Source organism: Terrapene carolina, unplaced genomic scaffold (genome assembly GCF_002925995.2).
Source record: "Terrapene carolina triunguis isolate 2854851 unplaced genomic scaffold, T_m_triunguis-2.0 Scaffold58, whole genome shotgun sequence".
NCBI classification, from domain to species: Eukaryota; Metazoa; Chordata; order Testudines; family Emydidae; genus Terrapene; species Terrapene triunguis.
Genome location: NW_020664409.1, coordinates 73,269,517 through 73,294,527, shown reverse-complemented (window position 1 = coordinate 73,294,527; position 25,011 = coordinate 73,269,517). Strand labels below are relative to the sequence as shown.

Below are 25,011 nucleotides of genomic sequence, written 5' to 3'. Positions count from 1 at the left end.
TGCTTTGAGCAGTGAGTTGGACTAGATGACCTCCTGAAGTCCCTTCCAACCCTGATATTCTATGATTTGTCCACTAGAAAGTGGACTGGGACCAACTCTGTATGGGCTACCAAGGAGCCACCAGGTAAACAAACAGCATTGGTCATAACCAACCTGTCTGGATTTACAATATTCCATTTCTTCTGCATAAATAGGAGGATCCTACCTCAATTATCCTGCCATTTGCAATCTTTGAAGCAAAATATTATTTTCCCATGGGTTCAAAGTCATATTACTTTAAACAGATGTCAGCCCCTGAGCCTTTAAAGTGTTTTCTCCCAAATATTAGATAAGATCCCATTTTCCCAAATGACTCGTACCCAGTAAGGAGCACAGCTTGAAGCAAAGTACTGTTTTCTGATCCACCAAGACATTTGGCTAGCTTAGCTGCATGTCTAAATACATATTTCACTCACACACCAGCAACCTTAACTCCATGCATTCTGGATGTCTAGGGAAGAGTCCAGGGGTTAGTAGCTGTTCAACAGGTAGAATATTTGTGTTTAGACTTGGAAAAAAGCATTACCTGTGGTTGCAAGAATTAGCCTTTAAAAGAGAGGGAGGGGCATGGAGTCCACACACAGTGATAAACTAATTCATATTTAAATTTTTATTGGCCAAAGTTCCCTTTCAGAGTCATTGCTTGTCCAGAGCAAGTTAAGTTGCAGAAAACAAGTTTGTCAGTGGAAAAGAAGAGTATAATTTGAAAGTAATTCTTCTTCAGTAATAGTAATCCACAACCAAAAGAAAAATGATCACAGGCTACTGCTGATTTCAGATTGAAAAGCCTTGCAATTCCACCCCCATTTAATATACCGTACAAAGAACTGGGAAGAGAAAGAAGCTCCAACACCTACCAGCACACAGCGTAGAGTAGCGCCAAGAACCATGCAAAACTTACATGGTAACTTACATGGTGGTGGGGACAAGCCATTTCGATTTAAAGTGCCCCCCATTAATACAAAGTTCATCTCCTCTGCAGAACACTGAAAGACTTCAATGTATCTGTCCTTCATGGTTTTCTTATGACACTTCTGTGCAGCCAAAAATGCTCGGTCTGCAGATTTCATCTGGATAAAGGCATCTCCTGATGGACGGCCCTGAAAAACCAAGAAAAGGAACAAGAGCAAATCTATAGTTCCAATGTAAATACTCATGTGGTACCAAAACAGGAGTCACTTGCAATGTTAGCAGCATCTTTTACAAAGACTATTTGACCATTACCACCCCAACTCCTGTACCAATCAACAGTCCTGATACACTTAAATTCTCACTACTGCCTGGGCCCATGGTCTGCCCACTGTACATTACATCAATATTTGTCAGCCTTCTACTATTATTTGTTTTGAATATTTAAGTAAAGCTGTTATCTATAGTATAGCCTATTTTTATGGCTCAGAATAGAGAGAATAAAAATGCCACACGTTAGCTCTAAATATAGCTCTGGTAAAAATAAGAGTTTAGAAGACCTCTTATCCCAGTGTAAGCCTTTTTTCCATTTAAGCTTATGTTGCTTGGGAAGGGACTTAAGCTGAACCCCCGCAAAAGCCATTCTTATACCAGAATAAGAGTGCCCACATGGGGAGGAGGGTGCAACACGGGATGGTTTATAGTTGTAGAATTATTGGTTTAAATGCATGCCCTAGGTTACACTGGAAGGAAACAAAAAAACCACCACCACCAAAACACTTTCTAGAGTAGACAAGCCCTAGGAACTTCAGTCCTCTGTTCAGAGAGCACATTTCCTTATATAAAGAGGAACAGGGTCCTGGAGACAAAAAGCAACAACGACAACAGCAAAGGGGTGACTGTATTCAAGTTTGTGAGCCACTGATTAATCTCAGTGCTTAGCTTGACCATTTAAACGCTAACATTATTCCACAAGGCTCCCATACAATTCAAGCACGACAAAATCTTTACCCTCTCACATGTGCACTGTGGCAGCAGTTTTGAATGAAGCCTTTAATCTATTCGAGAAATGAGGTGGGTGAGGTAATATCTTTTATTGGACCAACTTCTGTCTCTCTAATATCCTGGGGCCAACAAGGCTCCAACACTGCAAAAAAACCTTTTAATCTACATCATGAAAAGCTTTTCCTAAACATAGCCAGTGTCTGTTACTTACTGAGGCAGAGGCAAGTATATATGTGCCTTTGCAAGCTACTGCTGCTTTTAAACTGCAAATGGCCAAGCTTACAAGACATGGACCTTTACAACACATGAGCATACCAAGAGATAGACACCACCAGTGACTTTGGACAAGAAATTTAATCTCCTCTGTCCCCTTCAATACTCCATCAGTATAATCGGGGTGATCAGCTACCCTTAACATGGGTATTGTGCAGTTGAATTCACCAGCACTGGTGAAGCTCTCAACTCCTCAGACGGAAGGTTCTGCAAGAGGAAAATGCCAACCAGGTGTAGCCAGCCCAACATGTAATGAACTGGTGCAGCTCAGTTATGCAGGGGTTAGGATTTGGGGAGGTTGAACAGGAGGGAATTCAGGCCCTACGCAGAGCTTATCTCTGCCATATGTAGGAAGAGTGGAGATGGACCATGGTCATAACCACAGGCTGTACTGCAATAAAGAACTTTCTCTTTCCCCCACAGAGGGGGTCACTAAGGCAGCTAAGCTCACTCAAGCTCTTGTCTAAAGCTGGAGTATTCCTGAATAGATGATGTACAGACAAATCCTTACAATGGAGTAGGAGATCTGCTCCCACACGGCAGTTGTGGCAGGATTCCTGTCTACCACTACATGCTGCGTTGGACACAAGGAGAGCAACAGATGGCAAGACAGCAGATCTCTTCACCAACATTTTCCCCACACAGGCACTCAAGCTGTGTTGACAAATTATGCTTTTAATTTATTCCTGGACCATCTCTGGACATTTAAAAATTAGTCTTGGAATTGGCAGTCCAGCCAATTTAGTTAATCCTTGAGCCCAAGTGGTAGAGGTCTGTACTGGAGTGATAAAAGACCCAGGTTTCAGTCACTGAAAAGATGGCTGCCATTTGCACAATTACATCCTTCCTTAAAAACCTTACACTTTTGTGATGCCACTCACCACAGAGCGAGTGGTTCAAGTTTGGAACGTGTGTCTCGCATATCTAGACTGTACTGTCAGTGTCTGAAGTGGACTATAAGAGCCTTGGTGCAAGGACTGTCTTCTTCTGTTAGTAGAGCACCAAGTTTAGTGCGCTTTAAGAGTTTCACAGACCAGGAAGAAAGCCAAAGAGAATGGGACAAGTAAGGCAAAACGTCAGTCCAAGATAATTTGAGCATGGATAGTGTATGTGGTGTCATCATAACAGATTATGGTTCATGTCCAGAGTAATTTACAAGACAGTTTGAACACGTGAGACAGATTGAAGGAACAAGCTTCAGATAAAAGTCATGTTGTCTAATATCTGTTCTTTACTTAGGGTTTATCTGCACTTGAAATGCTACAGCGGCACAACTGTGCCACTGCAGCACTTCAGCATAGACAGACACTACCTACACCAATGGGAGGGGTTGTCCCATCAGTGTAGATAACCCACCTTCCTGAAAAGTGGTAGGTAGGCCAACAGAAGAATTGTTCTGTTAACCTAGAACGGTCAACAATGGGTGGTTAGGTTGGCTTAACTATGCTGCTCAGAGAGCGTGGATTTAAATTGACTTAATTGTCTAGAGTAAACCAGGCCTTCACGGATTAAGTCAAAAGGTCATTAACCCCATCTCTAAGGATAAATTATGTCATGGATTCTGTGACTTTCAGAGACCTCCGTGACATTTTCCGCTTCAGCCCTGCGGCTGGGGCCCCCAGAGTGCAGAGCCGCTGGCTCCCGAAGTGTCAAGCCGCTGCAGGTGACAGGGGGGACCTGGAACTCTCAAGCTCGAGCCATGGAGCTATCAGCCACTGGGGCAGTGAGTACTAAACCCTCCCCACCTCCCACAGCAGGGCTCAGGTACACACACACACACACACACACACACACACACCCCTCCCGCCCAAATCAGTCCCCCCTCATTTTTTTAGTAAAAGTCAGAGAGGTCATGGGCTTCCAGGGCCGCCCGGGGGGCAAGTGGGGCAATCTGCCCCAAGCCCCACAGGGGCCCCCACGAGAATATAGTATTCTATAGTATTGCAACTTTTTTTTTTAATGGAAGGGGCCCCCGAAATTGCTTTGCCCCAGGCCCCCTGAATCCTCTGGGCGGCACTGTGGGCTTCCATGAATTTCTGTTTATTGTCCACGATCCGTTCGTGACTTTTACTAAAAGCAACCGTGGCAAAATTTTAACCATACCCATATCACAAGCTATGGGAGAATGGGAACTAGCCCTCCCTGAGGGACAATTGCTAGTTTAAGAGATTGCTAGTTCAGAGTGGTCAGCTATCAGGTTTCTAAGGATTTTGATACGAGATTAAAGATCTGTGAAGTATAAGAATGAAATTAAGTATCAGTTTGTATATTTTGGTTGGGTAAATGGAACAGTTTAATCTGTAATCCCAGGAAAGAGAGGCAATATTTTTTTCAGAAATCCAGTTATATAGGTAGGCTTGGAAGCATTAGATTTTTACTGGTAAATGTTTATTTCACCATACACATACAAACCGACCAAAAATATTTCTATCATAATGATAGAAATTTATAGACCAGCAAATTAAGAAAAATGCTGCTTGAGAATTTAACATTTGATTTAGGGATATTTACTTAATATGTTTTGACCTGTGATATTGATAATTGTGTTTTAGCAGTTATAAAGCTTTAAGTTTTTGAATCTCAATATTGACTATCATTAATTACCTGATACCCTCTGAACTTCTGACCCCACCCATAATTTCCCACAACTGTGAAAATTTAAATAGATAAAAATAATGCTTAAAAATGAACATTGACATTATCCATCTAAACTAAAAAAACAAATTAATTCTTCCAAGCCTAGAGAGCATCACATTGTTTACCCTATATAACAAAATCACCAAATAAATAGCAACACACCTGCTTGTCCCTTTGTGTGTGCCCCGTAACAGATGTTAAATAAGTGTGTGACAGTTATGCTTTTTCACTAAGTTACAAACATCAACTTGCCTTTATATGGTGTCAAGTATCAGGGGGTAGCTGTGTTAGTCTGTATCTACAAAAACAACAAGGAGTCTGGTGGCACCTTAAAGACTAACAGATTTATTTGGGCATAAGCTTTCGTGGGTAAAAACCTCACTTCTTCAGATGCATAGAGTGAAAGTTACAGATGCAGGCATTATATACTGACACATGGAGAGCAGGGAGTTACTTCGCAAGTGGAGAACCAGTGTATAATGCCTGCATCTGTAACTTTCACTCTATGCATCCGAAGAAGTGAGGTTTTTACCCACGAAAGCTTATGCCCAAATAAATCTGTTAGTCTTTAAGGTGCCACCAGACTCCTTGTTGTTTTTGCCTTTATAATCCTCTTAAAAAGAGATTTTGGTAGGTTGTGAGAGATTAATTAATGTAGTGTCTCTATCTTCTGGACATAAAACACATTATTAAAATCTTTGAATTTACTTGACATTTTCTGCATCACATTCAAGTAACTAAGTCTTTGAAATTAATGTATTGGGCCATATTAAAATGAGGCAGAGACTCTCTTACAACCCTTGTCCCCTGGCTCTAATGATTTTTGGTGCCCAATTTAAGAAGCCTTAAAAAGGACTGGTTTCAGAAAATGCTGAATACCCATCCTCTTAATGAGTCCCTTTTAAAGGCTTTTTAAGTTGGGCACCCAAAAAAAACCCCAAAACAAAACAAAATTAAAACCCCCACAAAAAACACCCCCACAAAAGAAACCCCTACCATTAGTCAAACAAACTATAGACAAGACTTTTTGGCTGGAGAGTCTAAAAGGTTTTTGTTGTTGGTTTGTTTTTTAATCACAACCCCACAAAAACAGATTCCTCACCCCCACTACCTCATCTACTATCATCAAGAAAAAAAGAGAGGAAATGTTTTTTAATCTTTTTAGGTGTGATATTGTATGTTTCACCATATAGAGCCCAACACATCCTGCTTTCAAAACCCCCATGTGCAACATGAGTTACCTATTTACAGACAATGGAAATAATTCTACATACATTTACGGATAACCATACCAAGTTTTCAGTTGATCCTGTTAGCAATTTGTTTGCTACACTGGGTCCAGTATTAAAAAATATAATGCCTTGAAGCAGCTAGGTTCTGTGAAAGACTATTGATTATTTCCATTACACTCCTGGAGGACAGAATCAGTAGCTGTCTCCCCTTTGTGCATTTAGGGGCTTTATCAAGGCTGCTTTCCTACTATTCCACTAGTAATCAACCCAGGGGATCATGTGGTGGGTAGCACACTGGCAACCATGACTTGCATTCTCCTGTTGTCTACCTACCTGGTGATTTAATACCATGTGAACCCCATGGGTCCGAATATCTGCAGAAAACTCCCCCAAGAATTCCAAGATGTCCTCTATAATGGCAGCATAGGGAAGACCACGCAGACGTATGCAGTCTCTGACATTGGTTGGAGGCATGAATTGCTGAGGTAACACGGGAAGGATAGGCGGTGCTGCAAGGGGAACGAGAGGTGTAGAAGAGTATCTGTTCAGCACCTGCACAAAACCAGAAACAAAGAAATGGTGAGACCTCAAGCTTGTTCTACTGAACTGAATGTAGATAGAATTTTTGTAAATTATAGTCAACTTGTGCAATACTTAGAAGGTAAGTCATCTAAGCACTAGGCTTTTAATCAAGGATAAAAATACAGCTTGAATTAATAAGTTCTGAATAAGTCTGAAGTCTTTGGGTGGCTTTATTTGAAAATGTCATCTTGGTTTCTTTTTGATCAGACTGCAAGTTGCAGTGCTCCATACTAGAAGATGTATCAGAGCAGCAACTTACTAATTATGTATATTACATTTACATAATACTTTTCATCCTGTAGGATCCCAAAGCACTTTATATGGTCATAGAAGAGTTTTTTCCAATAAAAGGCATCCAACCTAGATGACAAAAGCGGCAGCTGTTAACCAGGACACAAGACTACACTGTCAAGGTAGAGGAAGAGAAGAGTCCTGAAACTAGAAGAAGATTTTTGTTTCATGTGCTACGGTACAGTGTAAGCCACCATTTAGTTATTTTAATGACTGAAGTAGCCCACGTAGCAACACCATCTGTCAGCTAAAAGTAATTATATTTGGCCAAAAAGATCATGTTACATTTTAGATTTATTGTTTCTAGTTTAAACAGTAAGAGCTCTGCCTAACAGTTATGTGAATATTCAATCATTTCCTTTGATCACATCTATGTAAAACTTCTATGCATATAGCAATATTATGCATGTTTTTGTCAATGCAAACAGATAAGGCTCTATAGAAAGAGTCAAACTCCAGATCTATGAAAAATCCAGGTTAGCTCAAAACTTGTGTGTGTGACAAGATGCCAGAAATGACAAGGGTCAGGCTACACTAGCATTTCCACTGTTAATACCAATCAGTTGAGCAGCATGTGTGCTAGTGCAGTGGTAGGAAGTGTAACAAGTCTCCTTGACCAAGACTGGCACATGATTGACTGCTGGTAGCCAGTTCAACATACTGTTTGCAGCATGGAGAGGACTCTCAGTTTCTGTAACTGGTTTAACTGATCCTATTTCCTTGCAGGTCTTTATGTGGCAAGATATCCCAAAATGCATTGCCCCCTTCTACTGTTGTCCTCACAATCTGTCTTGCTGAAGAGATTAAAGCAGACCGAAACAGAGAGAGAGCTCTCACAGTATAAGATAAAGAGGGAGAGCTGTGTGGGACTACTTTTACCCCAACCAGGGACAGGATGGGGAGCTGAATCTCACCACTTTTGGTAACAGAAAGCACAATATTCCTTCTTTTACTTTAGGGATTGCTCTGCCAAGGACAGTTGTCCAGATTTTCCTAGAATGCACTAATACCTTAGGCAGCATGGTAGCAGCCGAAACAAATACGTGCTGCTATGCAGCCAAACTGAACCACGCAACTTGCAATAAGTTACAGTGACCAGGCCTCTAACCAGAGAGTCATCATTAGACAGAAGTTAACGTTAAGCAACTAAGATGGAAAATTTGAACTCAGAAAACAAGGGGTTTTTTTTTGGTTGGTGGTGGTTTGTTTTCTAGAATTTAGTCAACTCCAGGTTAAATTTCCCAGGATTACTAATTAATGTTATATACCACTGGAAAGCGGAGGATCTCAGCCTTCTGATGATACTTTACATGATTCATTAGACACCTAGTGGTCTTCAAATGCAGGTCAACTCAAGAGATGAAAAGTGGGATTGTGAAGCTCTACTTGTGTGTCCCAATGATTCCAGATCAAGTGTACTTAATTTAGAAGTTGTTCTTGTAATTGCCAGCCCCCTGAAATCAGCCTGAGTGCCGCCAACTGCATCTCCTCCAGTAAAGGTTCTGCAAGCCAAATGAGGCCTTCCACTGGGCCTGTGCAAACCCTGCATGTGCAATAGTCTTGCCCAGGTATGACTGGTCAGAACTTAGTAAGTGGTCCTGTTGATAGTCTCTTAATTATGCCACCTGCATAGCTAGCAGGAGGGGGGGGGGGGGGAAAGGCAGTTTAAATAAAAACACAGTCACTAGAGTGAGCAGATTGACTATGCATACAAACAGGGATCAGAACTCTTGATTATGAAAGGCTTCACAAGGTACATTTTCTGACCTTGTCCACACTTTGAGGTCAAACAATTCTCCTCCCACAACAAGATACAAAGCAATTCCTCAAGACCTCAACCACACGCCAACCACTGTGTCCTCCTGACTGGTTCTTTGATAGAAGAGCCCAAGATATTTGGAAGCTTTCACCCTACCTGCTGAACCTCTGCTGCCGTGCTCCTGAAGAGTTCAATGTACCTTTTACCCAGCAAGTCCTTATGTTTTTTTAGTGCATTTTGTGCATATTCCTCACAAGCAAACAACACAAAGGCATCTCCCGTTGGCCTGTTGTCAGGGTATGTGACAAACAGGATTCCTTCCTTTCCTCCTGTTACTGGGCAGTGCTGGCCAAAGAACGTCAGCACTTCTTCTGTCGTTGCATTGAAAGGAAGACCTCGCATCCGGACAATCACCTGGTTTTCTTTTGATAAAAACTGAGCTGCTTCATTGGAAGTACCTTTAACAAAACAACAAAATCCAAGTTGAGACACCACAGACACGTAAAAGACAGCAACTCCCTCTCTGTATGGATTGTTTGCACCTAGGGTATAGAACTGAAATTCACATTGTTTCTCCCCACTCAAAAGCCACCTGGAAAGCCAGAAGTGTCATCATATGGGACACGCCTCCCTTTGAAGCCTAGAATGCTGCTCCTTTGATTGCTTAAATGAGAGATTCACCCTCACCCAAGGGGAAAAGTAGACTGCATTTACAACATTGAGTCTATGCCCAGTCAGCAAACACTAGTCTCTCACATAGTAGCACAGGTGCTGCTGGAATAGCTTTTCTGGTGAATTCCAAGCCTTACTTTTAAATACATATTTCTGAAATGTTGTTTCAGACACCAAACTACCCCAGACAATGGCCTGGGAACTACCAGCAAAAAAGTGCATTTAGGAAGGTTCAGGAGTTTGGCTCCACCTTAATACAATTGTCACCTTTAGAAGCTTGCCAGTTTTGCCTTCAGGAACTAGATGGGAGTCTATCAGCATTGCTTACATTTCCAATGTAATACCACAGTAAAATCAGTAAAGTGATCCAAGGCATCCTATCTACAGCCAGTTGAGAGGATGTCAGTTTGTATTCTTATCCCAAAACTTGGTTCTCTCTTCCCAAGACACGTCAGCTCTCCAGAGTGAGCTATGAAATAAGCAAGTCATAGATTGTACAACACCCCCCAGTCAACCTCAGAATAGCTGGTATGATACTTTGCTGCACGGACAGAGAGCCACAAACCTTATCTTCACAGGGTGAAATGCAAGATCCATCTGTTTGCCATTGCTCGTCAATCATATTAAAAACAAACACTTTGTGGGTGGAGTTTTCGTAAGTACCTAAGTAACTAAGGATCACAAGCCCCACTGAGAGTCCATAGTGTTTAGGTGCCTTTGAAAATCCCATCCTCTACCTCTAGGATTGGGGAGAAGAGGGCCACTGGGCAAACCACTGACATATCCAATTTTAGGGATGTCTGTGCCTATGTGTTTAAGATATGCCAGACTGACCACCATGTAGACCCAAGTTCAACCTAGTTCTATAGCCATAGAAGTGCAAATCCAGCAGCAGCACAAGTGTATCTGCACTGCCTCCCAGGGACCATCACCAAGGTTCAGGTGAGTCAGTTTTCATGCCTACTCAGTCCTTTGTCTCTACTGGAGTTGCCAACAGTGGCTGTTTTCCAGAAAATGGACACTAGAGTCTATCAGGAAACAGATTGTAAATTGGGTCCATCTAGTGACCTACTTTATGTCTAGACCAGGATTAAAAAAGGGAGGAGAAAGATGTTTAAAGCCAAACTTTAGAAGAGACACACATACCTCTTCTAGTTTAGCCATACCCCTAGAAGTCAAAGGCACCACTACACTCCATTACCAACCCTCTCAGCCACACATTCCCCTTCTAGGGAGCCTTTAAAAAGTTTGAGTATTGGTATCTGCTGCTTCTAAGTACTAGGTTACTGCAGCCTGCAGAGAACAGGGAAGCAGGTCATTCCTATACCAAGCCTGTCTGGCACCTGAGAATGAGACCCAACAACAGAGATGTGGGTGGCAGCTTGTTGAGCCTTATCCAACCCCCTTGGCTAAGACCAGTTGGGAGAGAGAGGAGTTGAGAGAGAAGATGGTGTGAGGGTTTACAAAACACTTTTGCACCCTTCCAGTGTTTGGTGATCAACTTTCCCTTGGAAGGAAGATCATTTTAGGATACAGGAAAAGTTTGAGTTGTTTAATAAAAACCAGTTTCACCCATCCCTAATAGTTAGCATTTATATTTTGAAACTCATTTGCTTTCACACAGAGATTTGTATACAACAATAGAGAACAAATAGAACAGAGTTACATCACTGTTCTGAAAGAATCCAGGTTATGTTTTTCTATAATTGATTACATGGAAGCCATGGCACCAGGAAAATTATGTAGCAAATGAAATTCAGGAACAAGTCTGGTAAGATCCTTAATTGACTGACTCCTTGAAAGGAAGAGAACATATTGAATTTATTTATGTCACAGTAGCTCCTCGGGGATCAGAGCCCCATTGCCAAGCACTGTATACACAGAATGAAGACAGTCCCTGCACCAGAGACCTTACAGTTTTTATGCATATTGATGAATCACAATAAAGGTGGGGGTGAGGGAAAGAACAGCATAAATTGTAAGACAGTAATGATCAGCAGAGTAGGGAGCAATCTCAGCACAACTACCTATGCATTCTATGAGCCAATTCAGAGATCACATTCAATAGAAGCACTTTATAATTTGAAACTAAGTTACAGGTGTTTATTGGAACTGAATCCCATCTCCACCCACAAAAGAAAAAGTGGATTACCTCCTGCAATTTTAAGGAAATCTTCACCTGTTGCCTTGTACACCTAGGGAAAGAAGGGGAAAAATCAGTTATATGTGGCATGGTATTTGTAGTCCTATCAAAGAAATTAAAAAAAAAAAAAGAAAAAAAAAGAAAAACAACCATTGCTGCAGCATACCTCAATGTACCGATTCCCCATGTGGTGCTTGTGTCTTTGTAGTGCTAACTCTCTATGCTCTTCACTTACAAACCTGACGAGAGCTTCCCCATTCCTCCTTCCTTGTACATTGAGACAAAGTGCAGCACCTCCCCTTAAAGAGTCAAGGCAAGGAAAAAGGAGACACAAGAGTGAATCACTGAAGCAGAGCAAGCACCATTTCCGTCTTGCAAAGCCATAAACGTATATATTGCTGGTAACTAACTTGGCAATATTTAGGCCTTTGAAGAATCTTGCGATGTCCTGGTCAGATGACTGCCACGGTAAGCCTCTTGCTCTGATTATGGTATTATCGTCTACAAGTTCCATCTTGCTGCTTCAGATAAAGCACAAACACATGCTGAAGTTTGCCCATCCTCAATATCTACCACACAGACGGCAAGCAGAACTGTAATTTATTCAGAAGCTTAAACTCATGTTCAACTTTTATCAAACAAGGACTGAGGTTGTTCACACAGTTGGGAAGATTGCAAATTTAAGAGTCATAAGCGTGTTTTCCCTTATCTGTCTCATTCCATCCATCCCAGTGCCATTTCCCCTCATTTCGGTTTACTATTCTCTACTCTTCCCCCCCCCACCCCCTTTTCCTCTCATTCTTTCACATTTACACCTATTCTTTGTTGGCAGAAACACAGAACACATGGACTAATTAAGCAGTCTCTTTCCCACTTCCCCCTCTTGGTCTGTCTCTTTTGCTCCCCAGTGTCTCATCTCCATTACAGTTGTATGTGTTTTTTCCAGGTGCTCCCCAGCCCAATGCTTTGCTTTTATGCTGTTCTCTACCCGAGCTAACAAATTAAATCACACCGTCCACTGCAGAAGTACTGAAAAATGGGAAAAGATGAGAAAATTAAAACAGAGGATATCCCACTTGTTCAGGACCACAGAGGAAGTTAGTGTCTGCATGGGGATTATTATTTATATTGTGGTAGTGCCTGGGGGCCCTTGTCATGAGCCAGGACCCCACTGAGCTCAGCACTGTACAAACCGAACAAAGACAGTTCCTGCCCAAAGAGCTTAGAATTCAAGTCCCATGCTCAGGCCACTATCATGCTAGCTCACATGTTGTTCAACCACACCCCATGTTGTGGCTAGAGGTCACAATGGTGGCTCAGCACACGACTGACCCAGCCCCAGACAGCTGGATAGCAATCAGCAGGGAGTCTACAACACCCAGGGCAGCTATAAATTGGTCAAGAGCATCATCTCTTTTTCCTCCTCAAAGGCCCCCCCAAAAAACAAGATGCAAAAGCCAATCTAAGGTTATGTGATCAACGTGACTTTCAGGAAATAAGTCAGTGATGGACTTTCAGCCCTACCAACTGGCTTCCATTTCTTTACCTTTTTAAGGCTTCCTTTGCATTAAGGCTAGAGATTTACTTGTCCTCCCACCTTTAAGGCAGGCAGCACTGCATTGTTTACATGCTGTTCATGTTGGGAAGTTTGGCTCATAATCAAAACGACTAGAAAGTACAGTTAAAAGAAAGTTTATTTTACTAGAGCACAGTTCTGCAGCAAAGGGCTGATTTTGCAGCAAATTCTACAGCAGTGAATGTACAGAATATAAAGTCCATCAATTGTGCTCTGCATAATTGACTGGATATGACAAAAAAAATCCAGTTGCCATGGCTCTTATTTAGCTTCCTGGAGGAGTCATGGACAGTTGTGCTGCTAGCTTGGGAATTGCATCATGTAGCTTAGCTTTGGATGAGATGTTTCATTATGGGAAATTAGCCTCCTGAACATGGTCACTCTTCTTTCTCTCACCCCACCTCCCCCTGATGTAAAGAACATACATATTTATAGGAAGATGATCCTATAGAAGTTACAGCTGCAAGTCAATAACTCTGGTATCTATTGAGTTAAGAGGATACTCATCTGAATCATGCAACAGGGTGTTAAATTAACTTTTTGAAACCCTGGCCCATGTCAGGTGACTGGGACCCAGCAATAAAGCTCGTGTTAGTGAGTAACATCCTGTGCATCACATCCAAGCAATTATTTGAGTCAAGTGTTACACAGCAGCAATCAAGGCAGACGCATTTTATAGACTCTCAAATAGGTAGAATTTTGATTTTGTGAATAGACTGTTTTGATCTGTGGAGTCCATTTCAGCCATTTACTGGACTCATTTAAAGTTGACGCGTACAGAGGAAATTCCATCTTACAGACTAAAAGATGAGCAGGAGTCTATAGGGAGAGCACAAAGTTTCTGATATTTCAGAATACAAAATGTTAACCCTTCTAAGAATATGCCTCTATACAGATTGCTCAACATTGCATTAACTCTTTCACTCTTCAAGCATCAGGGGGTAGCCATGTTAGTCTGTATCCACAAAAAACAACAAGGAGTCCGGTGGCACCTTAAAGACTAACAGATTTATTTGGGCATAAGCTTTCGTGGGTAAAAACCCACTTCTTTAGATGCAAGAAGTGGGTTTTTTACCCATTAAAGCTTATGCCCAAATAAATCTGTTAGTCTTTAAGATGCCACCGGACTCTTCGTTGTTCTTTCACTCTTGTATTCCATTGCAAACTCCTATCTAACTTGCTGCCCACTCTCATTCCCAGATTTCATTGTTACAGTCCAGATTTCTCCCTCCTATTAAATAGATTTTACCGGATGAATCTCATTATTTTCTGCCAATATTTATGATCTTTTTAGATCATAGTATTTCCCTTGCTTTACTGAGCTAGAAAGAGCTGCAAATACCAGTAGCATCTGTGATTATTATGACCACACTGTTTACTCCTTCTTCGAGATCATTCATGAAGATTCTAACTAAGACCAATTCTGACACTAATCTCTGTTGCAGGCACTGCTTAGAAAGCATTTAGCAATACCATTGAGAAGAATCTTATATGCTAAAAAGAGATGAGTGAGATTAAGAAGTTTGCATCATAATTGGTACCATTGCAATTGCATAAACTGTGTTGTCATTACTAAACATATTTAAAAAGACACTAATATTTATAATTTATTAGAAAAATTCTACATTGCTTTTCATACTGTCTTGGACACATGAAGATACATTTGCATGCCATTGTTACATTGAGCAAATATTTTTTCCCCTATCACTTGAAACAAAGCCAAAGTCAATAGGGTTATTAACAAGAACTTATCTATCTTTGTTTAATAGGATAGTGTGTTCACCATCATCAGTGATAATTAACACCACAATTCTGGAGATAGTAGCAGCTCTTAACCAATACCGTGCAAGTCCAGCATAGGATACTCAGCATATAGTTCTGTTTTACAACCCCTCATCTCAGTTAAGCAACCTATTAATTTTTTTTTTTAAAAGCAGCTTCCCAGCAAAATAGAAGACACATTAAAAAATACAAAGACCACTTGCAAGTGTAGCCAAGTACAGAAATTTTAAGTGTAGGTCAGGTTTTGTACTTATGCCTTAGCTGTAAAAACACCCACACACACTCACTCCACTTACCAGGTACCACTTTCAAATTTATAGTTCACTCTTTCTGGATCTGCAAATCTGTGATCTACAAAACACGGCAGAAATTATTTCTCTCCCCAACATTCTGGAGAAATAAAGTAAAAAGCTAAACCCAAGTTTACTACTGTTGCTTACTGTATACTTCAGAAATTAGTGTTAAAATAATATTGCCCATATCTTCCACTTGAGATGCTCCAAAACGCCATGCTGGACTGCTCTTTTCAAGATTTAAATCTGTAAATTAAAGTTAAGTCAACAGTCATTGAGTAAATGAAATTATAATTGAACAGAGAATTCCCCACCCCGTACATGGACCAACAAGCTTTCCATGGTATCCCTGACAGTCAATTTACACTTAAAATAGTAAATCTTGTGTTCTTGTTCATGATTTAGTTATCTTCACAGTTCAAACACCCTCCCCCAACCACTGTCACCTACCAGAATACAAGGTCATTTTAGGAAGCATTTGGTGACAGCACAGCAGAGATGCTAAAAGGGCTTCCACAAAAAGTGTAAGTTATTTGACAGAATGTAATGAAAGTCAAAGACCTTCTTGCATTCAGAATAGATTGGAGTCATCTCTTAAATCTCACCATAGTAATTGTACCCCCACCATAAATGCTCCACATGGATTAAAACCTTTCTTTCTGTGGGAAGGGAAAAGGCAAATTAAAACAATGACTAGAAGCTCATAAAAACTAAAAGAGGTTGCTTAGTACTTCCTAATATAGATTACATGGCACCTCTCACAATTTGCTCCACTCCTTGGAACTAGCATATCACTTCCTACTTGGATACAATTCAGAAACTTTAGAAATGGCACCTTCTCCAATTTTACCTACTTGCACAAAATTAAATAAAATAAATAAATTAAAAAAAAAAAAAAAAAAGATTGCTAACCCAATACTGAAGTATAGCAAGGCTAATTGTTAATGGCACATCATCCTGGTAAAACACTGACTACCCTAACTCCTTCTTCCATTTGGAAAGAAGTCAAAGGGAAAGGTGAAGATAAACCCTCTGGATGGGAGGAACTAGCAGAAATGGTTTGTTTTGGATTGATATCTAGTGGATTTACTAGCTACCTTTCCGTCTTCGGAGACTGGTTTAAGTTTGAGTGGCAAATACCACCATGTTCACATGGTCATTTCAATTGTACTTACTATGTTATTTTTCTTCATTACATCAGACTCCAAAGTTCTTTAAAATGGATCAAATTTCATCCTGTTGGGTAAGGATTTTTAGAAAGAGTTGGGGAAAGGTGGTCTTGCTTCAGTCCCACTTTTGAAAGCTAGTTATGATGCTTTATGTAAAGCTCTTTAGGAAATTCTTCCATATTTTTAGCTTTATAGGATACAGGAAAAATGTATCTCTTATCTAAAGCAGTGGTTCTCAACCAGGGGTACCCCTGGGGTTACACAGAAGTCTTCCAGGGGGTACATCAAACTCATCTAGTTATTTGTCTGGTTTTACAACAGGCTACATAAAAAGCACTAGCAAAGTCAGTACAAACTAAAATTTCATACAATTACTTGTTTATACTGCTCTATATGCTATGCACTGAAATGTAAGTACAATATTTATATTCCAATTATTTATAATTATATCTTAAAATGAGAAAGTAAGCAATTTTTCAGTAATAGCGTGCTGACACACTTTTGTATTTTTAGGTCTGATTTTGTGAGCAAGTAGTTTTTAAGTGAGGTGTAACTTAGGAGTACGCAAGAGAAATCAGACTCCTGAAAGAGGTACAGCAGTCTGGAGAGTTGAGAGCCACTGATCTAAAGGAAGGAACAGACATTCAAGAGAGGTACCAGAAACGGATTAGGCTATGTCTTCACTGCAGAATTAACTCAAGTGAATGCCTCTCAAATTAGCTTATCTCCGGTAAGAGGCAGGTAGGTCTACACTTACATACGTCAGGAATGTGAAACAAAAACAAAAAGTAAAAAACAGCCCTAAATGACATAGCTATGCTGATATAATCGCAGGTGTAGGTGCAGCTATATTAATGGAAAAAACTTTTTTCAAAAAAGCTTCTGTTAGCATCAATACCTTTGTTTGTGTAGGATCACCACATTCCCAGACAGAAAGTCTGCAAATAACACTTCAGCTGCAGAGTGATTGCGTTAGCAATTGAGTTATGTATCAGGGGGTATGCATCCGAAGAAGTGAGGTTTTTACTCACGAAAGCTTATGCCCAAATAAATCTGTTAGTCTTTAAGGTGCCACCAGACTCCTTGTTGATTGAGTTATGCTCACTCAGGCTTTAGCTTACACCTCCTGGTGGGTCAGCCACTCGAGTTAACTGTATCACCACACTTGCATTAAGGGTTTGTGTGTGCAGATGGGACTTGAGTAAGGGACAACACTCAGGTTACAACTCGAGTGAACTCTGCAGTGAAGACAATCCCTTAGGAAGTGCTGTGGAGCTGGCACAGAAATGCAGGGCTTAACTCTATTAAGAGTGTTTTTTGTTGCTTGTCCATAGTCTGATTTACAATCAGCGATACAAAACAATATACAAGACATTTCAATATCTCCACATCAGTTGAAGTTATGGCTCTGATTAAGCGAGGCCTTGACCACTACAACTTGAAAGAAACTGAAATTTGTTAAAATAGAAATATAAAAAACCCACACTCATGAAGAGTATTTTTCATTAAATTTTTAACTAATATTCTCATTGAATATACTCACTTTTTTCAAGCTAGCTCTATTCAACATATTTTTCTAGACTTTTTTCTATCCAAGTGTCCAATTTATTATATTATTTGGGGAAGGCTTTTTTTTTTTTTTAAATCAGTTTAAGAGAGTTATCGCCAATATTTCTTTATTGTAGAATTCCTCACCTCACTTCATGCCACATACCGTTACCTAGTAGTACTAGGCCTAACTTCAGGATTGTTTCCTATCTATACTACCACCCCTCCTCAAACAGAGAAAGAAAAAAAAAAAATCACGAATTCTTTCCACTTAAAGTGTGAACAAAGCAAGCCGCCCCCTCCCACCCCCACAGACTGGGGGAGAGTAAAAATGTAAGAAAGGGGGGGGGGGGGGGGGAAAAAAAAAAAAATCAAAAGTGGCTTTTTTAGTTGAAAAACATTGTTTTAGGAAATATTCCAAATGCCAACACAGCCTTTGTCACCAAGCGTTGAGACACAAGGAATTAGTTTAGCTAAATTACGCATTTTATTTGTATTAACAGGAGTTGAGAGAAAAAGGTGGTCAACACTAGTGGGAGTAATTGGGATCGCTCTCATTTTTGCTGCTTCTTACCTGAGAGCAGTTTTTTTACAACCCTGGGTAAGAGAGAAATGGATCACTGTGCAGATAAGAAACAAAACAAAAACAAAAACTTGCTCTGGATAAAAACAGATTCTGATGTAGCCAGCAAAGCGTGGATGACTGTTTGCATGTAGCAGTGATTTCCAAGCATTGTTTTCTTTTACTTTAGAAAAAGTTTTTTAATGTTTTGAGGGGAAGACTTTGTAAACGATAATTTTTTTTTAAATAAAGAATAAGTCAAAAAGTATAATTTCATGTTGTGAATTTGGCTAGTTTCTCTCAGACTGTTACACAGAAATAGTCTATTTCCATAGTAGAGAAGAGGAAGAGGATGTTTAAAGGAAGTTTTAAGACTTCTCACTGCGGGCCTTGGCTACACTTGCAGCTGTACAGCGCTGTGAGGTAAACCTGTCTTCGTGCAGCTGAGTAGGGAAAAGCGCTGCAGTCTGTCCACACTGACAGCTGCCAGTGCAGTGGTGTGGCCACACTTGTAACATTTGCAGCTGTGTTGGGAGCGGTGCATTATGGGCAGCTATCCCAGCATTCATGTGGCTGCAACGTGCTTTTCAAAACGGGGGTGGGGTGGATTGTGACAGGGAGTGTGGGGGGAGAAAGAGTGCTTTTTGGAGCATGTCAGCTCTCTATTTTGCAAGTTCCGAACTCCCGGCCCCCTTCTCATTCATTCACTCATTCAACGCAAGCTGCAATCTGTTTGCTTTTCTCTGTGGTATGAGCTTTGAAACCGGTCACAACAATGGAGAGGATTGGCCACTTGACAAGGTGATTAGTACAGCGCTGCAAGGGTTTAGACTCACACCCGTGAGTCGTAGCCACTCTGCTGCAGCTGTTATTCCTCTCGGAGATGTGGAGTACCTGCAGCGGTGTACCCAGGGAGATACAGCGCTGTAAGTGCCCTGCCAGTGTGGACGGGGAGTGAGTTACAGCGCTGGGGGAGGCTTTACAGCGCTATAACTTGCAAGTGTAACCAAGGAAAGAAGTCCAGAATAATTAAATCCTACGAATAATACCTGTGTAGATACAGGATGTGTTTACAACCCAAGCATAGGTACATTTATATTCCAACTAGAGTGAGAGGCAAAAGATAGGTGTTGTATTGTACAAGTACAAGACTGGGAGCCAAGAACTCCTGAATTTTACTTCTCAGCTGTATCATCAACTCCTTCTGTAGCTTTGAGGGAGAGTCACTTCAGTCACTCTACCTTAGGCCCTCAGTCTCACTCCACACTTGCCCCATATGGCCTCCCTCCTCCCATTCCCTTTCCTTTTCATTTAGCTTATCCCCCATGGCTTTCAATCCTGGCACATATCCACCCACCCAAAATTGTCTCAACATGATAGTTCTTCAGAAAAGCCATTACATTTGAGGGAACAAGGATCTTTCAATACACAAAGACCTAAATAATATACCGAGATTCCAACTTAACTTCCAGAAAACCTTTTTGGCTTGCAGTGCAAGAGTCTGAAGACTTAGGGTTTCCCCAAAAACTAATGGCAAGCAAGGTGGAAGGATGCCAGTGACCCAAAAAACAAAAACAACCCTCTCCCAAAACACCTCCCTTTTCACTTCCACAGAAACATGGTCCACTTTGAACCTCTCCCACATATCATATGGCAGATGTACCAACCTTCTCCATGAACAGTGACAGACCCTATCTATGACTGCAGAAACAGACATCCAACTATGAAATGCGTCCCCAATGTCTCTCACACAATCATCTTCTAGAGGTACATCTGCCCAGGCCCAGATTACCCAATGTTCTCTCTGGGCACAAGCACAGGGGGCTCACCAATCACTGGGGGGAGGGGGGGAGAGGGGAGAAATGAGAGGAGCTGCAACTCTGCACATTAGGTCCCACCACCACTCCCTCAAATTTGGCCCAGCTGCTCCCTCCTTGAGAGAGGGGCAGCCAGGCCAAACCTGAGTGGCACTGACTCCACATACAAGGTCACAACTCCACTCAGCCCCCGCCCCCTCCATTCCCATAGTGCACAGGACCCGAAAATTATTTCAGTTGGCAGTCTCTGCTGTCCATTCCATGTCACCTGTCACCAATTAATTGGATCACCAATCTAGACTTGGACATCTAACATTTTAAGCCAAATGAAAGAAAGACTGACTAGCACTATGGGGCCCTAATCCTGGGTGATCCCTAGGCACCACAACAATAAATATGAATAATAGATAACTTACATGGGTGAGTGGATTAAGTTAAGATGAAAACCTTTCTGAGCGCTGAGTTATAGTTGTGTTCCATGTAAAGCATTTTATAGCCTTCCTGATAGAGAGAGACTACTTTTGCCACTTTACTATCCAGATTCTGTTCAGCATGTTCCAATTTACGTTTCATTAAAAAAAAAAAGTATTTTATATATATATATACACACATACACACACACACACACACACATACATACACACACACACACAGATTCACAACAGAGCAGTAACAGAACAGGAGTACTTTCTTCAGGGTATTAGACTGTTTATCCTTCAATATATATTCCTCATTAAGACAGTCCGCCTCCCACTAAGCCGAGAAAGAAGAAAGACAGCTATTCTCGCTCCAATTATATCCTCTGTTTACTTGCCATTTAATGGCTTCTGCACGCCTGATCTTGAGGGAAAGGAGGATGAGTCTTCTGGAGACTGATCTAGGAATAGTCATGCAAGCTTTATTCATTCCACCCTAAAGGCATTCACAACAGTGAAAACTGGCTTAGCAAGTTCTGTAAATCAAGAAATGCTGTGAATTAGGGAGGTACAGAGGTGCAAAATGAACACTCCCTGGCCTTCTGTATATTTGCATATGAGTTGAACATAATTTCCTGAATAACCACAACTCCTTTCTTAGCAGGAATGTACTTGTTTCTCCAATGACTTTTCTGTAGAGTTGATTTTCTTGTCACATTACTTTCACTGTTAGGTCATGCCAAGAAAACAAGGTTTGCCACAAACTCAAACAGTAAAAATACTGCTTGATTCCATAATAAAGATAGCAGAGGAGACCTCTGAGAGAGAAGATTCTTAGTTAGGTAGAATCAGTTCTTCCTCAATTCCCTAAATTAGAGGGGACACCTTTTAGAGCACTATTTCCCTTCCTTAGCATCCCAGCAGTCTTTAAAACAAACAAATAAAAAAACTACTTATGATTTCCACTGGAGGAGCGGGGGGAGAAAGCAGAGTGCTTTCACAGAATGGACTGGAATTCTTGAAACTGGAATCCCTTTCTTACCATAGATTGAGGTAGTTTTAGCTGATGAAATTGATTATAAACCCTCTCTAAAAGCAAAATAAGGTACCCAATTATTAATTCAGTTTAATAACTCTGTACTCTTTTTACAAGAGGTTGCTTCCCCTGCACAAGATACATGATCAAGCATAACATACTGTTATTTAACATTCTGTGCAAGAGGGCTATTTATGGTTAGTCAAAAAGAGACAATGAATACACACATGTGCAATACAGGTCTCTCACACACAAGGCTAGATTGTCCATGATCCTGCACCTTGTACAGTCACTTACACTAGTGAGAATGAATACATAAAGGTATCATTCTGATTTGGTAGCATTTTATATAGTAATAATACTTCACCCTTATACAGTTTTTTTCTTCCACAGATGTCAAATCTCCTCTCAAAGAAGAATTATCCCCATTTTACAGATGGGGAAATTGAGGCACAGAAAGGCAAAATGACTTACTCAATGTCACCCATCAGGCCAGTGGCAGAACCAGGAATACAAGCCAGGTCTCCTGAGGCCCAAGCAAGTTATTTATCCATTAGCCCATACTGCCTCCCTATTCTGCAGTCAGCATACAAGGTACAGGGCAACAGAGAATTTGACTTACACGAAGTTCCACTGTTTCACATTAGATTCAGACCTTGTGCCCTCTCCACTTACCAAATGGAAGATACTTGGTTGCTTTAAGAGCAGAGGGACTGCAGAAATTCTGCGAGAGTATGCAATATTTTTTAAGTTTCCTTTCAAGTGACTTCATACTCCGCAGGTCTGGCTTTTCCCTTAAATGCCTATTTCAAGTTTGAGTTACCTTTCATTCAGAGTCTGCCTACCTTTACTACAAAATTCACTCATATTTGAAATAAAGTGCCTAATGTACTAATTTTTTTCCAGTGAAATGGGACTGTTTAAGTCAGTAATGCGAACAGAGAAGTAGCTTAATAGTTTACTGCAAATATTTTGCACATCGTTACAGCCCACCAATTAATGATATTGGTGTCATAAGTAAGCAAGCCACTTATACAGTGCTTTCCCCAACATCAGGAAACGATCATCTGCTAGAAATTTTTACCAGTTTCTACCACTATTTTAAGAACACAGAAATACTATCCCAGTCTGACAAAAATTAGCAGTCTATGAAACAAGCCACTCTATAACAGTAATTAAGAAGCCACATGAACCAACCAACCAAACAAAAAACAGAAAGCCTACCATGAGAACAAAATCCATTATCCAATCAAATTAAGCACACGTAGAAGAGACAGTGAATATTTTAGCCATTTCACATAAACAGAACAGGTTTACAATGAGAAGTCACCAAGGTAAACAGACCTACAAATCAGTCAAATAATCTGGAACCAGAAAGACAACAAAAAGCCACAAACAAAACAAATCACTGAAATTATATGTTTTCACAGAGGTGTTCAATTAACTAGTCTATCCAGTTCAGAACTGAGATCTACAATATGGTGTTTTGTTGAAGCTCCATTGGTGGTAGAAGCAATGGCAGCTACAATATAGGCCTTGTCTACACTGGCAGTGGCATGTAGGGTATGTGTAACTACATGCGGCAGTGAAAAGCGGGCTGCACCTGCACTGTGGTGTAGCTACATGCAGCACTCGAGAAAGGCTCCGGTGCGGGGACAGCAGGGAAAGGCTCCAGCAGCTTCCAATTGCTGGAACCTTTCCTCACTGCCTCACCCCTGCCAGAGCCATTCACTGTGGTGGGGAAGGCTCCAGCAGTGGGACACTATACTGCTAAAAACAGTAGTGTAGATGGGGATGCACTGCTTGGGCATGTAGAATATATACCCTAAGGTTCTGATGTGTCTTTACTCTATTTGCTTAAGTGCCTCATCATCTACACTGCTATTTATACCCATGCTAGGGGGTGTGCAGCATATCTGCACATAACAGCAGCATGCAGCATACATATAGTCCTAAACTAAGCTTCAGGAAGTCACTAGAGATGTAAGCACCATGCCATCCAACCCCGCTCAGAGTGGGTCTAAGTGACATTTAGAGGCCAATGGCCATGGAAATCTTCTGGTCAAATTCTCCCAATACCAAGAATGCCCTTGTGTCTTGGCCAGTACTATACTATTTGGGTCACTGAACATTTGACCCTCCTGTGATTGGTCAGAATCTCTGCTACCCAGAGATAGAGGAAAGAGGTACATCAGAGAGATCATAAAACATCTCTCACCAGTGCAGTCTCTTTCAAGTGCTTTGTACAAAACACAAATAGTTTATTGTTCAAGGATGCTGCAATAGATACACTTTGAAGCTATATGAAGTAAGCTCTTTGAAGCCGGGAGTTTTCTTATGTTTTCTAAGTTCCTTGCATGTTTGCAGACAACAGTAGTAAAAAGATACCATTACCCCCTACTCCTGGACTGTGTAGGAGAACCTAATAAATGGAGGAGATACTGTATAGTAACAAATCTACACACGTGTTTTAGGGTAGTGAGATAAATAAGGCACATCTCCCTTAGTGGAAAAGTTAGTTACACTGTTCTGACATCTGAAGCTACTTTCAAGCTTTGGATTCCACAGTTAAAACATTGACACAACAACAACCACTTTATGCACTGTTGCTACATAGTCATGTAAAAAACTGCAGTTATTTCCTATTTTTATTTAGGCTGTACTATCTCAGAAGTCACTGTGTGGCAGATGCCAGCTTTAATAGTAATCACTGTACATGTACAACAGGTGTTTACATATGGAGTGTAACCTAGTCAACTGTTTCTCACCAATATTTGTTTTAGCTTTGAAAACTGAGAAAAGTATTTTAAATTCATATCCCTCCTGGCCAGTCAGCCTTTGCAGGCTCCCTTTGGTGGTGTCATTCGAGGAGCCAAGTGTTTTCTACTTCTGAGTTACAAAACAGGGATGTGTGCAGAAGTAAGAGACAACACTAGCCACCAGGGAGGTGGGAGGAAGAGTCTAGCCAGAGGACATTTCTGGAGGTCAGTTTCAGTTGCTATGGATTGTCTCCAGTGCAGACTGAGAATAATGCAGCAAAGATTTTAAGATCCATATTTAACTGGGTTACTGGCTACTTGAGAACAGTTTCTGAAAGCTTTTTTAGCCATTGTATCTCCATACTAGAGAAGGAGAGAAGACAGTGAAGAGATAGGATTCCTAGTCTAGTTTAGGGTTACCATATCTATTAAATAAAAAAAAGAGGACCCTCCACAGGCCCTGGCCACGCCCATTTCCCCACCCCAGCCCCAACTCCGCCCCTTCCCCGCC

The 25,011-nt window shown here is 40.9% G+C and overlaps 1 protein-coding gene across 2 annotated transcripts in view; it reads right to left on the bottom strand.

Moving 5' to 3' along the window:
- Positions 1–25,011, bottom strand: part of ESRP1 (epithelial splicing regulatory protein 1) — a 63,753-nt gene that overhangs the window by 23,698 nt on the left and 15,044 nt on the right. Inside the window, exons 5-12 of one of the 2 annotated variants that reach the window (XM_026659119.2) lie at positions 15,341–15,439; positions 15,197–15,251; positions 11,953–12,063; positions 11,709–11,841; positions 11,552–11,594; positions 8,884–9,185; positions 6,429–6,647; positions 941–1,139 (exon numbers count right to left, since the gene is read on the bottom strand). In XM_026659119.2, coding sequence (XP_026514904.1) covers positions 941–1,139; positions 6,429–6,647; positions 8,884–9,185; positions 11,552–11,594; positions 11,709–11,841; positions 11,953–12,063; positions 15,197–15,251; positions 15,341–15,439 — 1,161 coding nt within the window. The remainder of the gene's footprint in view (positions 1–940; positions 1,140–6,428; positions 6,648–8,883; positions 9,186–11,551; positions 11,595–11,708; positions 11,842–11,952; positions 12,064–15,196; positions 15,252–15,340; positions 15,440–25,011) is intronic. The other variant, XM_026659115.1, reaches the window with a different exon arrangement.